At 48.1% G+C, this 19,541-nt stretch overlaps 1 protein-coding gene across 3 annotated transcripts in view; it reads right to left on the bottom strand.

The window, feature by feature from the left end:
• The window catches only part of KIF2C (kinesin family member 2C), a 29,465-nt gene that overhangs the window by 712 nt on the left and 9,212 nt on the right, over positions 1-19,541 (bottom strand). Inside the window, exons 5-20 of one of the 3 annotated variants that reach the window (XM_032247352.1) lie at positions 15,910-16,032; positions 13,249-13,371; positions 12,378-12,478; positions 11,341-11,436; positions 10,512-10,566; positions 10,258-10,420; positions 8,950-9,040; positions 8,308-8,371; positions 8,139-8,230; positions 6,979-7,121; positions 5,850-6,054; positions 5,631-5,741; positions 4,033-4,100; positions 3,560-3,665; positions 3,353-3,466; positions 80-203 (exon numbers count right to left, since the gene is read on the bottom strand). In XM_032247352.1, the coding sequence (XP_032103243.1) occupies positions 80-203; positions 3,353-3,466; positions 3,560-3,665; positions 4,033-4,100; positions 5,631-5,741; positions 5,850-6,054; positions 6,979-7,121; positions 8,139-8,230; positions 8,308-8,371; positions 8,950-9,040; positions 10,258-10,420; positions 10,512-10,566; positions 11,341-11,436; positions 12,378-12,478; positions 13,249-13,371; positions 15,910-16,032 (1,779 nt within the window). The remainder of the gene's footprint in view (positions 1-79; positions 204-3,352; positions 3,467-3,559; positions 3,666-4,032; positions 4,101-5,630; positions 5,742-5,849; positions 6,055-6,978; positions 7,122-8,138; positions 8,231-8,307; positions 8,372-8,949; positions 9,041-10,257; positions 10,421-10,511; positions 10,567-11,340; positions 11,437-12,377; positions 12,479-13,248; positions 13,372-15,909; positions 16,033-19,541) is intronic. The other 2 variants (XM_032247353.1, XM_032247354.1) reach the window with 2 other exon arrangements.

The following is a 19,541-nucleotide window of genomic DNA, read 5'->3' as shown; positions in this document are numbered from 1 at the left end:
CCCCCATTTACTCAGGGCAGAGCTGCCGTCATCTGCAGCTGCTCAAGAGCCAGCAGAGGCCACTGTCGTCCACACCCACCTTGCAGGGCTGAGAAGTGTTTGGCTTGCTGGGCCAGAGCAGATTCTGCTTTGTTCACAAAAGTCTCCAGGTCATAGTCCGGCTGCTCAGTCATCTCAGAGAGCTCCAGCCAGCGTGGTCCTTGCTACAACATAGGGAGGACCTTGTCAGTTCAATAACCATCTAGTAAATCATTCCTGGGGTCCTACCAACTGCAATGCAGACACCTGTGTAAGATGCCTTACCTCTGGTCCATGGCCCAAACCCTGCCTGCTGACCCTATCCCCAAGGAAATCCCTAGCTTGAATTCATCCTCTTCCTACCCTAAACTTATTCCCCATCTCCTATGTCAAATAAATGACATCATTGGTCCTGATTCCCACGCCAGAAACTTTAGTGACTTTATTCCTTTTCTTTTTTTTTTGTGATGGAGTCTCACTCTGTCACCCCAGGCTGGAGTGCAGTAGCATGATCTCGGCTCACTGCAACTTTTGCCTCCCAGGTTCAAGTGATTCTCCTGTCTCAGCCTCCCGAGTAGCTAGGATTACAGGCACGCCCCACCACACCCAACTAATTTTATTTTTAGTAGAGACGGGGTTTCACCATATTGGCCAGGCTGGTCTTGAACTACTAATCTAGTAATCCGCCCATCTTGGCCTCCCAAAGTGCTGGGATTACAGGCGTGAACAACCATGCCCAGCCCAAGTGACTATTCTTTCACCCTATTTGTCAACAAATCCTCTTAATTCTGTTCCCTAAGTAGTTCTTTTTATTTATTATTTTTGCTGCACACATCACTTTGGGATATTTATTTTTATTTTGTGTGGAGATGGGGCCTCACCATGTTGCCCAGGCTAGTTGTGTGGGCTCAAGTGATCCTCCTGCCTTAACCTCCCAAAGTGTTGGGATTACAGGGATGACCCATTGCACCTTGCTGAATGATTCTTTTTAAATAACAGATATATGGCTGGGTGCAATGACTCACGCCTATAATACCAGCACTTTGGGAAGCTGAGATGGGTGGATCTCCTGAGGTCAGGAGTTCGAGACCAGCCTGACCAACATGGAGAGACCCCATCTCTACTAAAAATACAAAATTACCTGGGCGTGGTGGTGCATGCCTGTAATCCCAGCTACTTGGGAGGCTGAGACAGGAGAATCACTTGAACCTGGGAGGCGGAGGTTGCGGTGGACCAAGATCGCACCATTGCACTCCAGCCTGGGCAACAAAAGCAAAACTGTCTCAAAACACAAACAAACAAAAAATAACAGACAAAGGCCGGGCATGGAAGCTGACACCTGTAATCCCAGCACTTTGGGAAGCTGAGGCAGGCCTTGAGGTCAGCCGTTCAAGACCAGCCTGGTCAACATGATGAAATCCTGTCTCTACTGAAAATATAAAAATCAGCTGGGGCTGGGTGGTGTGGCTCACACCTGTAATCCCAGCACTTTGGGAGGCTGAGGCACGTGGATCACTTGAGGTCAGGAGTTTAAGACCAGCCTGGCCAACATGGTGAAACCCCATCTGTACTAAAAATATGAAAAATTAACCAGGCACAGTGGCATGTGCCTGTAATCCCAGGTACTCAGGAGGCTGAGGCAGGAGAATTGCTTGAACCTGGGAGGTGGAGGCTGCAGTGAGCCGAGACTGTCACCCAGGCTAGTGTGTAGTGGCTCAGAGTGAGAAACAAAAACATATATATAAAGAATACATATTTGGGGGGAGGGGGAGGTATATGTAAGATTTTGATGCTTGTGTATCTAAATGGTTTCTGAATCTCATGTCCTCATTCCAATCCCATGGCCACAGACACAGAAACTAGGCACTAGTTTCTCTTTTTTTTTTTGAGACAGAGTCTTGCTCTGTCACCCAGGCTGGAGTGCAGTTGTGTGAACTCAGCTCACTACCTCTGCCTCCCATGCCTCCCAGGTTCAAGCAATTCTCCTGCCTCAGCCTCCTGAGTAGCTAGGATTACAGGCGCCAGCCATCAGACTGCTAATTTTTTGCATTTTTAGTAGAGACATGATTTCACCATGTTGGTCAGGCTAGTCTCGAACTCCTGACCTCGTGATCCACCTGACTTGGCCTCCCAGAGTGCTAGGATTACAGGCGTGAGCCACTGCGGCCGGCCAACACTAATTTCTCTTCAACCCTTTCCAACAATCTCCTAACTACCTCTACCTTTGCTTTTCCCAAGTCTCCAAAGCAGGCTCCACATGGTGACCACAAGGTATATCTAAAGTTCTGATATGCCCATGTCACCACTCTGCTTAACTCCCTCCAAAGGATTCCACTGTCCTCATGATGCAGTCCAGGCCTGTGAGATGAACCATCTAGAAGGCTCTTTAGCATCAGATCCGTCCTGACCTGTCCACAACCTTAATCACCCTCCATCACCTGCTCACTCCTTTTGCTCTAACCACGCTTAGCCTCTCATTTATCCTCACAGTGCCATGTACTTTCAAAAACTTTATAACCCTGAGCACTCCAGGAAGGGGAGGCCATGCCTGAGCACTTATCCTTCACAGTCCCTCCTCAGTTAAACCTGCCCCAAGTTCTTCCTTCCTGCTCTGCAATCCTCTGAGTGCCCCGCCATTTGAATGTAAATTCCTGCCTCCCGGTCACTTGCTCTTCCTCAGTAGGGATTACAGTAGCAGTGGCACCTACCACTTACTAAACCCTGACCACACACTGGGTACTTTATAAGCTATTACTTTTCCTTCATAGTGCTTAAAAAAAAAAACAAAGAAAAAAATCAAGCATATTACTGAATCCTCAAATACGGCCATCCTACCTTGACTATTTTAGAGATGCAAAAACTGAGACCCAGTGAGGCTAAATGACCTTCACAAGGAAATCAGCTTGTTAATGGAAGAGTCAGGATTGATCTCAAGTCTTACCTTAGGGCCTATTAGCTATACTTCATGTTTTTGGCCCTTGGTTTCAGCACAAAAGCTGCAACATTCACAAAAAAAAAAAAAAAAAAAGACAAGATCTGTGCATATGGATGACCCTCCAAACCCTCAATCAGGAGCACAGAGGAGAGACTAGCTCTGGTTAGGGTGATGTCAGAAAACTTGTGTGCCAGCCTGCAGAAGGGGATGTGATCATTAGAACAGCCGAGTTAATAGGCAAAGAATTAAGGAGTATTGGTATAGAGGGCTGCTTCTTGCCACCTCAACCTGAACACCTGTGGGAATAAGGCCCAGGTCATGTTCTGGGAATGGTGTGGAGCATTCTGAGGGCTGTGCTGCGGTGGCCATACAGCTCCCTGGCCAGGGCCAGCTGCCTACCTGTATGATCTCCTTGAGCTCTTCCATGGCCCTCTCCTCCAGCTCCCTGATCTGAGTCATGGCTTCATTAAAGCTGGATAACTGGGAAGACAGTTCCTCCTCTTCCTTGGATAACTGAGGGGGCCAAAAGGAGAGACAATTGTGTGACCCAGTTGCCACCTCAGCAGGCCACACTTCTGTCTTGCTCAGCCCCATCCTGCCCCTTACATTGCCTGAAATCAGTGCCCCATTAGAGCAGGCTTCCATCTCTTCTGTTTCCATTTGAATCGACTGTTCTCCACTGGGCCCACTGTGGGGGCTCAGCTCCTTGACCCTGAGGAAACAAGGAGGTCTCAGATCCCACAGCAGGCCCCTTGGTACTCACCACAGGAGTGCAGCACCACCCAGACTCTGAAGCTTGAGGCTTGAAGGGGATGGAAGCAGCCTTGCCTTCAGCCAAGGAAATATGGCATAGACCAAAGCTGGACTGGAAAAGACCCTCACTCTGCTGACTCCCCAGCAGGGCCCAGAAAGGACTGGGACAGACCTAGTGGCATCATGACTGAACTCTCAAGCCTCAGCTTCAGAGTTACACAGGAGTATACAGTAGGCCCTGAGGCCCCTGAGCCTCCTTCCCTCTCATCACTGCCCTTCCCTTGCCCAGTCCTGTTCCCCATCCCACCAACCATAGGTACTAGTACCTGTCTGCGTATCTCAGTGTGTTTAAAGTATAGTCACAGGAGCTTATGCCTGGTGAGATCATGGCAATCTGCAAAAGATGGGTGGGTGATTAAAAGTTGAGAATCGTGGGTAAGGACACAAGATAGCCTGCCCCCAAGGGGCCTCCAGTCGGGGAGTCTCTTCAAGCTGTGGAGTCCCACATGGTATTGGTGGGAGGACTCATTTAGCACCATGCTGTGCTAGGCCACTTGCCCCATGGGCACTGCAATTTAAGGTGCCTTAGACATTGGTTTCCTGCTCTCAAAGGCACATCTAATTATTTTGCTTCTTTATTCCTTTACTGTGACAGTCTTGCTACCAAGGTCCTATCTTGTTTTTTTTTTTTTTGGAGATAGAGTTTTGCTGTTGTTGCGCAGGCTGGAGTGCAGTGGTGCAATCTTGGCTCAACGCAACATCTGCCTCTTGGGTTCAGGCAATTCTCCTGCCTCAGCCTCTCAAGTAGCTGGGATTACAGGCATGTGCCATCATGCCTGGCTAATTTTGTATTTTTAGTAGAGATGGAGTTTCTCCATGTTGGTCAGGCTGGTCTCGAACTCCCAACCTTAGGTGATGTGCCCACTTTGGCCTCCCAAAGTTCTGGGATTACAAGTATGAGCTACCATGCCCAGCCCAAGGTCCTATCTTAAAGCTCTGTGGCTTCTGCTGGAAACTTCAGTTCCCTTAGGCCAAGGGATAATGCCTTAGGTAAAAGGGTTTAGAGCTTAGCCAGAAAATCGCACCTTCTTCATGAAAAGGCCCCTACCCAAAGTGTAGGGGAGAATATTCTCTTGAAGGGCGGAATGGCAGATCTCACAAACAAGGACTTGGGGATAAAACTGGGAAGAGGAAGTCATTCAAGGACAAAGCCAGCCGGGCACTGTGGCTCATGTCTGTAATCCTAGAACTTTGGGAGGCTGAGGCAGGTGGATCACCTGAGGTCGGGAGTTTGTGACCAGCCTGACCAACATGGAGAAACCCCATCTCTACCAAAAATACAAAAAGTAGCTGGGCATGGTGGCTCATGCCTGTAATCCCAGTTACTTGGGAGGCTGAGGCAAGAGAATTGCTTGAGCCTGGGAGGCAGAGGTTGCAGTGAGCTGAGATCACAGCGTTGCACTCCAGCCTAGGCAACAAGTACGAAATTCCATCTCAAAAAAAAAAAAAAAAAAAAAAAAAGGACACAGCCTTATATGACCCAGGCTATTTCTGTTTTCTAGGCTGGGAGCCCATGAACCTGAGGGAGGCCATGGAAGAGATAAGGACTGCCCTCTCCTGCTGACCCAAAGGCTCATATTCTGAATTCTGGAACCCCCTTTTCATCAAGTAATGGAGGAATGACCCCTCCCAAACCAAGAGCTGCACCTACACATCTTAAAGGGAGTAGATCCTTTCCTCCCTGCTTGGTTAGGCCACAAGGAGGGTGGTTTGCTAAAGCAGGGTCTGGAAGCCCAGTCATAGTAGAGCCTGGAAACCCAGGCAGCCAGCAGTGCTGAGCTTCCTGCCCAGGACATCCTGCGGTTTCTGTGAAAAGCAACTTTGTCTCGTCTTGCACCGTCACCTTCAAAGTGACCCTACTCACCATGCAAGTCCTAGAGTTTTCCCCGATGAAGGAGTCTCTCAGCACCTGTGTCAGCTTGCTCTCACGGAATGGGGTGTGAGCCTTGTTCTGTCCCAGGGCCCTGATGCACTCCTGTGGGGGGCAGCAGGAACAGTTGAGGTCCCTTCTTTCCTTGCACTGACCACTCCTTATCCCTTCCCAGCAGCTCTCCTGGACAACCAGCTCTAGCTGCCCCAATACCTTCAGGGCTAAGAGACTCTTGTTGATCTCTGCACCCTCCATGCGGGTCTGCCGGTCGGCACTGGAAGTGTCTGCACCTCGCTCATTCCCTGCCAGATCTACCAAAGAGAACTTGCCATGCATTCTCCCTTTGGCTCGAAGAAGAATCTGGAAGCAGGCGTGGGAGCGGGAGGAACTGGAGTTGGCAAATGTCTGCCCAGAGGTTCTGTGGTAAAGAAAGGTTATGAGATTCTGGGGTCACCAGCCCCTATGGCACCCCAGTCCACAGAAGTTCTCTAGGAAGGGAGGGACACAGGTCAGGAGGTGAAGTCCTGTGTCTTCCTGTCCCGGGCTTCCATCTTGCCCTCCCTAGGTAGCAGTTCTCCCTCTAGCTCTGGGCCTAATACATTTTCCTGGCAGCCAAATTAGTAGTAGATTCTGGACTAGGGCCTTTGCCAGACCTGGGGGCCTAGAAAGACATGGGGAAGGATAAATTGCCTCTGCTAAAGGGCCCACAGGGAAGGGGGAAGCTGTTATGAACCACCTGCCAGAACTTGAGGGCCCTGTAGAGGGCAGCCCCCTCCCTGGGCATCCATAGCTGCCTAGCACCCCACTATAACAATGTCTATAGCCCTAGTGGAAAAGTGCTCCCCTACTTCTATGCAGAGGGGCTATGAACTCATTGCTTCCAGCCCAGAACAGACCCAGACCTCCTAACTTCCACCATAAAGGAAGGGAAGAGCAAGGAGGAACCCAGAGAAGCCAGGAAGCATGCCTCTGGGGTAACACTTTGATTTGTTTTTATTTATTTATTTTTTTGAGACAGGGTCTCACTGTGTCATGCAGAATGGAGTGCAGTGTGCAATCATAGCTCACTGCAACCTAAAACACCTGGCCTGAAGTGATCCTCCTGTCTTGTTTTCCCAAAGTGCTGAGATTGTAAGTGTGAGCCACTGTGCCTGACCTGACTTGGTTCTGATAAGCCTCTGGCCCTGGCTTATATGTCTTATTGAGACCCCATAAAGCAGAGGCCTTTGCCGCCCTTACCAAACTGGGCAAAGCAGCACTCTGTGGAAACAGAAATGCGCTCAGAGCTAGACTCTACTCATGAATCAGACATGAGGTCACTCCCCCTCACCAGGACTCTGACCTGCAGGCGCTGCCCAGGTCGATCATCTTGATGACATCATCAGCAGAGTTAACCAGGTGCTCCTGCAGACCCACCACCTGCACCTGTTGCTTGCCGTCCTCCAGCACACGCAGCTTGGCCTTCTTGTTGAGCAGGTCAAACAGCTGTACCAGGCAGGGGGAATGAGGCTAAAACCACTGGGCACCGGGCACCCCACCCGACTGCTCCCTCCTATAGAGCCTGCTTAGCTCAGACAGGAGCTAGCAGCAGGAAAGGCAGAGAGTATGAGCTGATGGATGCTGGCTTAGCAGAGGGTAATATACTTGGAATCTGAGCCAAACTGCCTCAGTTTGCTGTAACTCTGCTACATTATTAGCTGTGTGAGCCTGGGCAAGTTAACAACCACTCTAGCCTTGCATCTCATCTGTAAAGTTGAGAAAAGTAAAGTGCTTAGAATAGTGTATAGCTCCTCTTTTTTTTTTTTTGAGACGGAGTTTTGCTCTTGTCACCCAAGCTGGAGTGCAATGGCACAATCTTGCCTTACTGCAACCTCCGCCTCCTGGGTTTAAGCAGTTCTCCTGCCTCAGCCTCCTGAGTAGCTGGGATTACAGGCGCCTGCCAGCACATCCAGCTAATTTTTTTGTATTTTTAATAGAGACAGGGTTTCACCATGTTGGCCAGGCTGGTCTTGGAACTCCCAAACTCAGGTGATCCATCCACCTCAGCCTCCCAAAGTCCTGGGATTACAGGCATGAGCCACCATGCCCGGCCCCTAATATGAGTGAGAAATATTAGCTATTTTTATTATCTAGATCCCAGTCTAGGGAAGGCAACTTTGCAGAAGCACACAGTGAATAGAGAGATAGAAAGAGATATATTGGGGTGCATGGAGGGAAAGAATGAATATGAGACGAATGTGCACAATCAGGGAAGAAGTGATGAAGGTGGTAGGTTGAGGGAGGTCAGGGTACACACAGGCAAACCTTGCACCTGTGAGGGGGCCCTGAGGAGTATTCTCGCCATACTTGTTGAATTTAGGTGCCATCTTACCATCAGATGAAACCACCTACACATGCCAGAGCAGAGTGGCCCATCAGTGGCTTAACAGCTTTTAGCCAACTTCAAGGTTTTAGAAAGTTCAGGGCCCCAACAGCGTAAACAAGGGGCTTCCTGCCAGCTACCTTCCCATTGTAGATCTCGAAGAATGTCACATAGACTTCCAGGCCCAATTTCTGGTAGCAGGGTTGATTCTTCAGGAGGAAGACATCCCGGGCTGAGGGAGAGAAGCTGGCTAAGCAATCAACCTGCCTTTCAATGCCCAGCCCTGAAGCAGCAGTACACAGTACTTACAGGCCATGGCGTAGATCCCTTTAGATGCATTCTGAGCTTTCCCAGAGAGGTCTCCGCCCATAGTCTGCAAAAGGAAGGTGTAGAAGACCATGGAAAAGGGCCACTGGACTAGGGCAGAGCACTACTGGCTCCATCACCACAGTGGGCCACAACAAGGCCAAAAGGCTGGACCTAAAGCCCCTCCCTGCATCTGACATGGCAAGGCTATCTGGTGCAAGGGGCCTTTTTTTATTTTATTTTTATTTTATTATTATTATTATTTTTTAAAAAGACAGAACTTCTCTGTCTGTGGCCTAGGCTGGAGTGCAATGGTGCAATCTTGGCTCACAGCAACCTCTGCCCTCCCGGGTTCAAGCAATTCTCCTGCCTCAGCCTCCCGAGTAGTTGGGATAACAGGTGCCCACCATGCCAGGCTATTTTTGTATTTTTAGTAGAGACTGGGTTTTGCCATGTTGGCCAGGCTGGTCTCAAAATCCTGACCTCAGGTGATCCACCCACCTTGGCCTGCCAAAGTGCTGGGATTACAGGCGTGAGCCACCATGCCTGGCCACGGCCTTTCTTAAGAAACTCACTATCTCCCTTTGTGGGAACCCAGAGTTGTATAATAGAAAGGCTCTTTTCCTTCCAGGCCTCAATACTCACATGTGTCTTGCCACTTCCTGTCTGGCCATAAGCAAAACAAGTTGCTTTTCCACCTTCAAAGATTGTCTGTACCAGTGGCCTTGCTGTGAACCTAGGAGAAGAGGGGTAGAGTATTTGTATCTGTTCCCGAAATGTGCACCCTGGAACATGACCTGCCACCTTTCCACTGCAGAGTTCTCAGGGTTGATTCCTCCTTTTAAGAATAGCATTCTTCTAGCTGGGCGCGGTGGCTCATGCCTGTAATCCTAGCACTTTGGGAGGCTGAGGTGGGTGGATCACCTGAGGTCAGGAGTTCAAGACCAGCCTAGCCATCATGGTGAAACCCCATCTTAAAAAAAAAAAAAAAGTATAGCATTCTTCCACTGGCTCAGTGGTCCCACCTGACCCCAACCATACTTACAAGCTGATGGCTCATGCTCTAAGCCATCTGACCTTTTCTCTGACCCTGGAGACACAGGATGAAAGCATCCAACTTTCAGCAGAAGACACACTAGTGGCTGGGCACGGTGGCTTATGCCTGTAATCCCATCACTTTGGGAGGCCAAAGTGAGCAGATCACCTGAGCTCAGGAGTCTGAGACCAGCCTGACCAATATGGTGAAACCCTGTCTCTAAGAAAAATACAAAAATTAGCCAGGTGTGGTGGCACGTGCCTGTAATCCCAGCTACTTGGAGGTTGGGACAGGAGAACTGCTTGAACCCGGGAGGCTAGGGCTGGGCGCAGTGGCTCACGCCTGATTTTGGGAGGCCAAGGTGGGAGGATCACTTTAGGTCAGGAGTTCAAGACCGGCCTGACCAACATGGGAAAACCCCGTCTCTACCAAAAATACAAAATTAACCAGTGTGGTGGCAGGCCCCTGTAATCCCAGCTACGGTGGGAGGCTGAAGCAGAATCACTGGAACCCGGGAGGTGGAGGCTGCAGTGAGCCAAGATTGTGCCCCTAACACTCCAGTCTTGGCAACAAGGGAGAAACTGTCTTAAAAAAAAAAAGAGCAGAAGAGCAGATAGAGCAGATCTGGAGTTCTCCAAGTCTGTGAAGCCCAGTGGGCAATGGGGTGGCTGCATAAGGCACAGGAATAACCCCTGGAGTCTGGCCAGCCCTGCCTCAGCATGTAACGGGTGATACCTCATTCAGGATCCACTCAAGGATGGGCCGCTAAGCTGTAAAAGGGTATGACCCAAAGAAAACACAAGAAGTGAGGAAGAGCCTCAGAATTCAGCATGTCTGTCAGTAGTGTTGCCAAAACGTCTCACACCAAAAAGGGGATGGAGGGGCACAAGGAGGGAAAAACGGATACAAGGACTAACCTATAGACGACTTCATTTGAAGCTGTTTCATCAAATGCAAAGTCAAAGCAGAATGCTTGGTTCTCCAGATACTTTGTTAAGTCCAATTTCAACTTGGGTTCATGTACTAAGAGGAGACACTTGCTAGGAATGGAAATCACATCAATTTCTTTCTTGGCCAATTCTGCAGAAGGAAAGTATTTCAGGGGGTGCTCCGTGGAAACAGAAGGCCCCTTAGTCAGTCTGAAGCCTCTTCCTGGCAGAATGAGACTTACCTTGCTTATTCAGTGGGCGTTTCCTAACACAGACACATATTCTGTGCTCTTCGATCTGTAAGCAGATGATAGGAGGCAACCAACAGCAAAGGGTGAGAGCAATTTAAAAAGCAAGCTTGTCCAGAACTCCCACTCCTTTCAATCCCATGTCTGGACCACTCAGAGGCCAAGATCTAACACTAGGACCCCTGCATCCTCAATTAGATACTCCAGACCATGAGAAGACAGCACTGGATTTTGTTCCCCTTTTTCTCACTCTGCTGCATATAGGAATTTCAGCACTACTTTCATGATTCTTACTAATGCAGCAATCTAGCCAACGTATGGTAGTAGTGGTGGAACCCAGTTTATAAAGATCAGACTCCTCCCACATGGGCCTCACTAGCTCCAGCCCACCAAAGGGTATTAAAAAATAATCTCAGCCAGGCATGGTGGCTCATGCCTGTAATCCCAACACTTTGGGAGGTCAAGGCGGGTGGATCTCTTGAACCCAAAAGTTTGAGATCGGCCTGGGCAACATGTTGAAACCCTATCTCTACCAAAAATACAAAAAATCAGCAGGGCATGGTAGAATGCGTCTGTGGTCTCAGCTACTTGGGAGGCTCGGGTGGGATCACTCTAGTTCAGGGAGGTTGAGGTTGTAGTGATCCAAGATTGTACCACTGCACTCCAGCCTGGGCGACAGAGTTAGACCCCCATCTCACTCTTGTCTCAAACCAAAAGTCCCTCAAAGGTGAGTAAAGATTCCTGCATGCCCTCATTCCTGTGAAGTTTTCTGTCCCTTAATCGTATACTTACTCAAGGAAGAGAAGTCTTTGGATGTACTTACAGGATCAGTCATAGTAAGTGGATGACATTCCAAAGTAGCTCGAAATTCTTTAATCATTCGGGCAAATTCCCAGTTTGGAAAACTACTGTCATACTCCTGGTTTGAGACAAGAGTGAAAAAGGGCAGACTGTTAAGATATAAGTTCTCTCGGACCTCTATGCGGCAGCAACAGCTGTTTGCTCACCACCCTTCATAGTTGTCAAAGTCGCCGCCCTGGCTGTAGGTCAAGAACTCAGAACCCCAGGGAAGAGACTGGCAGAGGGTCCTGAGGATACACCAAAGCATGCTAGGAACTGGGACTAGGCCAGTTCCACATTTTAGGAGGCACAGCAGCAGACTGGGCTTCCTAAAAGGAATTAACCCAGTTAAGGGGACCATACTGCAGTCCCTGCCCTCCAAAATGTACAACCTGGGGGAGGGTGGGAAAAATTGGACCAACTGTGCCCTTCAGCCCTTCTGACCATCATGCCATATGAGCATGTGATGGGTTTGCTTACTAGACAATCAGCATTAAATATTCCTCATCTGAGGGCCTTCAGGAAAAATTCTCAATTATTTGTTCTCTGAATCCTGATAAGAAACCAGTTAAATTTCCTGGATATCAGAATTGGAGCCTCAGAGGTCAGGCTCAGTGGCTCATGCCTATACTCCCAGCACTTTGGAAGGCCAAAGCAGTCGATCACTTGAGGCCAGGAGTTCCAGACCAGCCTGGGCAAAATAGCAAAACTCTGTCTCTACTAAATATACAAAAAATTAGCTGGCACACACCTGTAATCCCAGCTACTTGGGAGGCTGAGGCACAAGAATCACTTGAAACTAGAGGTGAAGGTTGCAGTGGGCCGAGATCATACCAGTGCACTCCAGCCTGGGCGACAGAGCAAGACTCAGTCTCAAAAAAAAAAAAAAAAAAAAAAGAATTGGGGCCTCAAGAACTGCAGCCTCAGAAATGCTGGGGCCCAGCTCTATCTGTTGCCTGCAGGGTTTTGGTTAAGCATACCTGTCCAAAAACCCTTGCCCTAGCCTCCCAAGAAAGGTACCTGAGCTCGCTTCATTCTCATTTCAGAATTCGGGGCCTTCTTCTCTTCTCGCTTGTTCTTCATTTTTTCCACTTCCTTCACAATACATGATTTCCTCCGAACTACAAAAAAATAAAAATAAAAAAAAGGAAACACACTCTGTTACCAGTCTAGGCCAGCCTACTCTTCTCTGGCTATTACTGAGTACTGGGTCTTTCCCAGGCAGACGCCTTCTCTAGATCCTTACTCTTAAATCACTATATGCAAAGACAAGAAGAAATAGATGTGACTCTCTGGATGGACAAGTCCACGAAGTAGTGACCTGGCCAATATGAAGTCAAATAGTGATAATAGCACTCCAGTTCCAACCCAAGCTCTCCCTATGCCTCTTGGCTGTTTTCTCAACAACCACAGAGGTGAGACAGTCCTTGTTTTGTCTCTTTTTTTGAGACGGAGTCTTGCTCTGTCACCAGGCTAGAGTGCAGTGGTGCGATCTTGGCTTTCTGCAACATCCACCTCGCAGGTTCAAGTGATTATCCTGCCTCAGCCTCCCGAGTAGCTGGGACTACAGGTGCGCACCACCACGCCAGCTAATTTTTTGTATTTTTAGTAGAGACGGGGTTTCACCATGTTGGCTAGGATGGTCTTGATCTCTTGACCTCGTGATCTGCCTGCCTCAGACTCCCACAGTGCTGGGATTACAGGCATGGGCCACCACACCCAGCCCCTTGTTTTGTCTTGATAATGAAAGATTCATTCCATGGCCAGAAGAAAACATACCCCCTTGTGACAAACAGGGCTTTAACTCAGGGGCCAAGATAGGCCAGGTTTAGGACAGGATGTTATCCATGCCTCACTAGAAGCAGAACAGCAGATAGCTCAATGTGTCTACCTGAGTTAACAGGGTTTGCAGAAGAGCTGCCTCGGATGGAATGGACTTGCTCTTCCACCTCCTCGCTGACCATCGTCAATGGTATTTCAGCCACTGCAGAGCAGGAAGGCCTAGGGGGCCCTGCTGTAGAGGGGGGAACAATAGTCACTGGAGAAGCAGGCAGGTGTACCACAGGCTGAGTGCATGTCCTCACCTGAGCGCATGGCCCTGGTTATGGGCCAGGAGGGCTCCGACCTGCCTGCTCAGCCAGGTTCTTACAGTATGTGCAGAGCTTGCACTTTTCCCTTCACCTCAGCCTATACTCTGACCTTGACCACCCTTTCTGCAAGGGCTGGCTCCTGAGGTCAAAATATCTTAAAGGGTATGTGAATATTCAGCATGGGCTTTGACATGAAGGGAAAAGCCTGTGAAGGCCTGAACGCTTTAGACCTCACCTGAGCATGGGTTCTCAGGCCAGGCCAGGCCTGGCCTGAGGGAGAAAAGCCAGGCCTTTCTGACTTCTCCAAAGCCTCAAGAACCCAGGTGGTTAAAAGGAGCAAAGACTGAAAAGCCAAGGTAACAAGGAACTGGAGCAACAACTAACCAGACTGATTCAATACAGAAAGGTCCAGTCCACAACACCTTATTACTTCCCATACCTGGTCATGACCCATTCAATTACCTTAATCCTATTTTTTTTTTTTTTTTTTTTGAGACGGAGTTTCACTCATGTTACCCAGGGTGGAGTGCAATGGCGCGATCTCGGCTCACCGCAACTTCTGCCTCCTGGGTTCAGGCAATTCTCCTGCCTCAGCCTCCTGAGTAGCTGGGATTACAGGCACACACCACCATGCCCAGCTAATTTTTTGTATTTTTAGTAGAGACAGGATTTCACCATGTTGACCAGGATGGTCTCGATCTCTTGACCTCGTGATCCACCCGCCTCGGCCTCCCAAAGTGCTGGGATTACAGGCTTGAGCCACCGCACCCGGCCCTTTAATCCTATTAGAGTTGAATTTGATATATGTGAAGTGTAATGGTTGTATGTCTTACCAAATTTGCATCTACTTTATATAATTATTAAAGATTGACAAACAATTCACATTAAAAATTTTTTATTTATTTTTATTAATTTTCCACACCTCACCTAGCTCATTTAAAAGGTTTTAAAATTCAATTTATATAAAGTACAAAAAGGGCTGGGCACAGTAGCAGATGCCTGTAATCCCAGCACTTTTGGAGGCCAAGGCAGGCAGATCACGAGGTCAGGAGTTTGAGACCAGCCTGGCCAACATGGCGAAGTGATCAGCTTGCCTCGGCCTCCCAAAAAGTGCTGAGGTTACAAGTGTGAGCCATTGCAGGCGGGCGGATCACTCTGTCTCAAAAAAAAAAAAAAAGTATAAAAAGAGGGCCTGGCACGGTGGCTCATGCCTGTAATCCCAGCACTTTGGGAGGCCAAGGTAGGCGGATCACCTGAGGTTGGGAGTTTGAGATCAGCATGACTAACATGGAGAAACCCCGTCTCTATGAAAAATACAAAATTAGCTGGGCATGGTGGTGCATGCCTGTAATCTTAGCTACTCGGGAGGCTGAGGCAGGAGGATCACTTGAACCTGGGAAGTGAAGGTTGCAGTGAGCCAAGATGGCGCCATTGCACTCCGGCCTTGGCAACAAGAGCGAAACTATATCTTTAAAAAAAAAAAAGTACAAAAAGAGGGCCAAGTGCAGTGGCTCATGCCTGTAATCTCAGCCCTTTAGGAGGCCGAGGTGGGCGGATCACTTGAGGCCAGGAGTTTGAGACCAGCCTGGCCAACATGGTGAAACCCCACCTCTACTAAAAATACAAAAATTAGCTGCACATAGTGGCACACGCCTGTAGTCCCAGCTACTCAGGAAGCTGAGGCAGGAGAATTGGTTGAACCCAGGAGGCAGAGGTTGCAGTAAGCCAAAATCAGGCCACTGCACTCTAGCCTGGGTGAAAGAGTGAGACTCTATCTCAAAAAATAAATATATAAATAAATAAAATAAAGTACAAAAAGAAAAAAAGCTAATTAATGCTATTAGAAGTCAGGATTATGTGTACCTTTGGGGGGATTAGGAGCTGGAAATGTGCCCAACAGGGAAGTAGTGCATTGTAATGCTCTGATCATGTTAGCTACATGAGTGTTTTCAGTTTATGAAAATTCACTGAACTATATACTCAATGCTATGTGTACTTAGATCTTAGCTGTGACACTCCTCAACTGTCAGAGGGCTCCTGCCCAGTTTCACTTCTTGTGACTGATTACATGGCCACAGAAGACATGCCCCCATGTGACAAACAGGGCTTGAACTCAGGTGCTCTAAAGTACTGGTAATGCTCTGATTGTGTTAGTTACGTGAGTGTGTTCAATTTATGAAAATTCACATAACTGTATACTCAATGCTATGTGTACATGTCTGTGTCTGTGTGTGTCTGTGTGTGTGTGTGTGTGTGTGTGTGTGTGTGTGTGTGTGTTTCAATTAAATCTTTAAAAAAAGAGATGATTTCCAAATAAGAAAGCCATGTTGGTAGGGCAGAAGCAGACCAGTACTGAAGCTGAGGGAATGGATGAATCTTAGGATATTCTAGCACAGGGACAGAGCAATGTGAGAGGATCTTGCTCCAGGTCCTCAAACAGGGAGAGCACATTCATTACTCACGAGGAATTGAAAACTGCTTGCGGGAGTTTGCAGCTGCAGGCAGCTCCACCTCCATATCATTCTCCTGAGCAGTGACACGAAGCTCTGAGACAGTGGACATGCGAATGGAACGGCTTCGAAGACCTGGAGAACCATAAGCAGTAGCCACTCAGTGCTGCATGATTTGGAGGGTGGTCGGGGCAAACCTCCAAGTTTCCATACAAGGTGAAATAGGTCCCAGCCACCAGGAAAGGGGCCCACCAACTTCCCATATTCCTTCCACCCAAAGAAAGGAAAAATTAGAGGCCGGGCGCGGTGGCTCAAGCCTGTAATCCCAGCACTTTGGGAGGCCGAGGCAGATGGATCACGAGGTCAAGAGATCGAGACCATCCTGGTCAACACGGTGAAACCCCGTCTCTACTAAAAAAAAATACAAAACATTAGCTGGGCATGGTGGCGCATGCCTGTAATCCCAGCTACTCAGGAAGCTGAGGCAGGAGAATTGCCTGAACCCAGGAGGCGGAGGTTGCGGTGAGCCGAGATCGCGCCATTGCACTCCACCCTGGGTAACATGAGTGAAACTCCGTCCCAAAAAAAAAGAAAAGAAAAAGAAAGGAAAAATTAGAAAGACCAACTACCAGTAACCCCAAAACCTATTTGTCTACATTGTGCAAATCCAGGAGCTCCTGAGGTCAAAGATATCTCCCACAAAGAGCATCTGTCTTAAGTAAGTACAGGGACTTATAGCCATCCTGAAAACATTTCTGGAGAGTGACCTAATCCAAGTCCTTGAGAAAAAGTATTATGAATCATTGTTTTGAGACAGAGTCTCACTGTCACCCAGGCTGGAGTGCAGTGGCGTGATCTTGGCTCACTTCAACCTCCGCCTCCCAGGTTCAAGTGATTCTCATGCCTCAGCCTCCCAAGTAGCTGGGATTATAGGTGCACACTAAGCTTGGCTAATTTTCTATTTTTAGTAGAGACAGTATTTCATCATGTTGGTCCAGACTGATCTTGAACTCCTGACCTCAAGTGATCCACCCGCCTTGGCCTCCCAAAGTGCTAGGATTACAGGCATGAGCCTGGCCCAGTATTATGAATCTGAACCATAGCAGTATCTCCCATTATACAATCTTTCTATACCTCAAGACATCATAAGGTTAAGTCCTTTCATGAGGACTTAACTCATGGAAGAGGACATTAAAGTTCAGAGACATTAAGTAACCTATCCAATGTGACTCTGCTAGTAAATAAATGTCAGAGCCAGGATGAACCCAGGGCTGTCAAATTATAGAGCCAGGCCAGGGCCACATCGTAAGAAACCCCTGTAATTAGCTTTATTGATTTTCTGGAGTCCTTAAAAAATGCTGGCTGGGTGTGGTGGCTCATACCTGTAATCCCAGCACTTTGGGAGGCTGAGGTGGTGGATCATGAGTTCAGGAGTTCAAGACCAGCCTGGCCAAGATGGTAAAACCCTGTCTCTACTAAAAATATTAAAAAATTAGCTGGGAACAGTAGCAGGTGGCTTTAATCCCAGCTACTTGGTGGGGCTGAGGCTTGAACCCAGGGGCAGAGGTTGTAATGAGCAGATCACACCACTGAACTCCAGCCTGGGTGACAGAGTGAGGCTCTGTCTCAAAAAAACAAAATAAAAAAAATGCTGGCCCTGGGCATGGTGGCTTATGCCTGTAATCCCAGCACTTTGGAAGCCCAAGCCAGGAGGATCACGAAGTCAAGAGATCAAGACCATCTTGGCCAACGTGGTAAAACCCCGTCTCTACTAAAAATACAAAAATTAGGCTGGGCACGGTGGCTTGTGCCTGTAATCCCAGCACTTTGGGAGACTGAGGTGGGCAGATCACGAGGTCAGGAGATTGAGAGCATCCTGGCCAACATGGTGAAACCCTGTCTCTACTAAAATACAAAAAATTAGCCAGACGTGGTGGTGCGTAAATGTAGTCCCAGCTGCTCAGGAGGCTGAGGCAGGGGAGTTGCTTGAACCTGAGAGACGGAGGTTCCGGTGAGCCGAGATCGCGCCATTGCACTCCAGCCTAGTGACAGAGCAAGACTCTGTCTCAAAAAAACAAACAAACAAAAAATAAAAAAATTAGCTAGGCGTGGTGGTATGTGCCTATAGTATCAGCTACTTGGGAGGCTGAGGCAGGAAAATTGCTTGAACCTGGGAGGCAGAGGTTGCAGTGAACCAAGATCGTGCCATTGCACTCCAGCCTGGCAACAAAGCTAGACTCTATCTTTAAAAAAAAAAAAAAAAAAAAAGAACACTTACCTGAGAAAAACAGTTGAGTTATACTTGAATTCTTATCAATTTCTACTTTTCCATATAGTTTCCCTCCATAAGGAGAAACCATATGTCCTCTATAAAATACATCAAGCCATAAATTTGGAAATACAACATACGGTATCTTACAGGCAAAACTCCCTTATTTTACTTTATATATTTTTTTCAGCAGAGTTTCACTCTGTAGCCCAGGCTGGAGTGTACTGTTATGATCTCAGCTCACTGCAACCTCCATCTCCTGGGTTCAAGCAATTCTCATGCTTCAGCTCCCTGAGTTAACTGGGATTATAGGTGTGTGCCACCACACCTGGATAATTTTTTTTGTTTCATTAGTAGAGACAGGGTTTTCACCATGTTGGCCAGGCTGGTTTTGAACTCCTGACCTTAAGTGATCTGCCTGCCTCAGCCTCCCAAAGTGCTGGGATTATAGGCGTGAGCCACTGCGCTCAGCCAACAAAACCAACTTCTACTGAATTTCTGAGTATTCTAAGTTTAGGCTGATGGCTGTATATAAATCCATGTATTGAATTTTTACAATATTTATATTTCCCCAATGATTTTATAATTAGATTGGTTCCTGCTATGTTGCCCAGTCTCGTCTCAAACTCCAGAGTTCAAGTCATCCTCCTGCCTCAACCTCCCAAAGCACTGGACTTATAGGTGTGAGCTATCATATCTAGCCCCAAATGATTTGTAATTTTTTTTTTTTTTGAGATGGAGTCTCACTCTGTTGCTCAGGCTGGAATGCAGTGGCACCATTTTGGCTCACTGCAACCTCTGCCTCTGGGTTCAAGTGATTCTCATGGCTCAGCCTCCTAAGAAGCTGGGATTATAGGCACCCCTCATCACATCTGGCTAATTTTTGTATTTTTAGCAGCGATGGGGTTTCACCATGTTGGCCAGGCTAGTCTTGAACTCCTGACCTCAAATGATCTGCCCTGTCTCAGCCTCCCGAAGTGCTGTGATTACAGGTTTGAGCGACCACGCCTGACCTGTAATCTTGTGTTTCAGTTCTACTGTTGAACAGCACGCACATTTATAAAGATTTTTTTTTGGCCGGTCGCGGTGGCTCAAGCCTGTAATCCCAGCACTTTGGGAGGCCGAGGCAGGTGGATCACGAGGTCAAGAGATCGAGACCATCCTGGTCAACATGGTGAAACCCTGTCTCTACCAAAAATACAAAAAATTAGCTGGGCATGGTGGTGTGTGCCTGTAATCCCAGCTACTCAGGAGGCTGAGGCAGGAGAATTGCCTGAACCCAGGAGGCGGAGGTTGCGGTGAGCCGAGATCACACCATTGCACTCCAGCCTGGGTAACATGAGTGAAACTCCGTCTCAAAAAAAAAAAAAAAAAA

This window comes from Sapajus apella, unplaced genomic scaffold (genome assembly GCF_009761245.1).
Source record: "Sapajus apella isolate SASKATOON/1434 unplaced genomic scaffold, GSC_monkey_1.0 scaffold62, whole genome shotgun sequence".
NCBI classification, from domain to species: Eukaryota; Metazoa; Chordata; class Mammalia; order Primates; family Cebidae; genus Sapajus; species Sapajus apella.
This window is presented reverse-complemented; position numbering and strand designations above follow the sequence as displayed.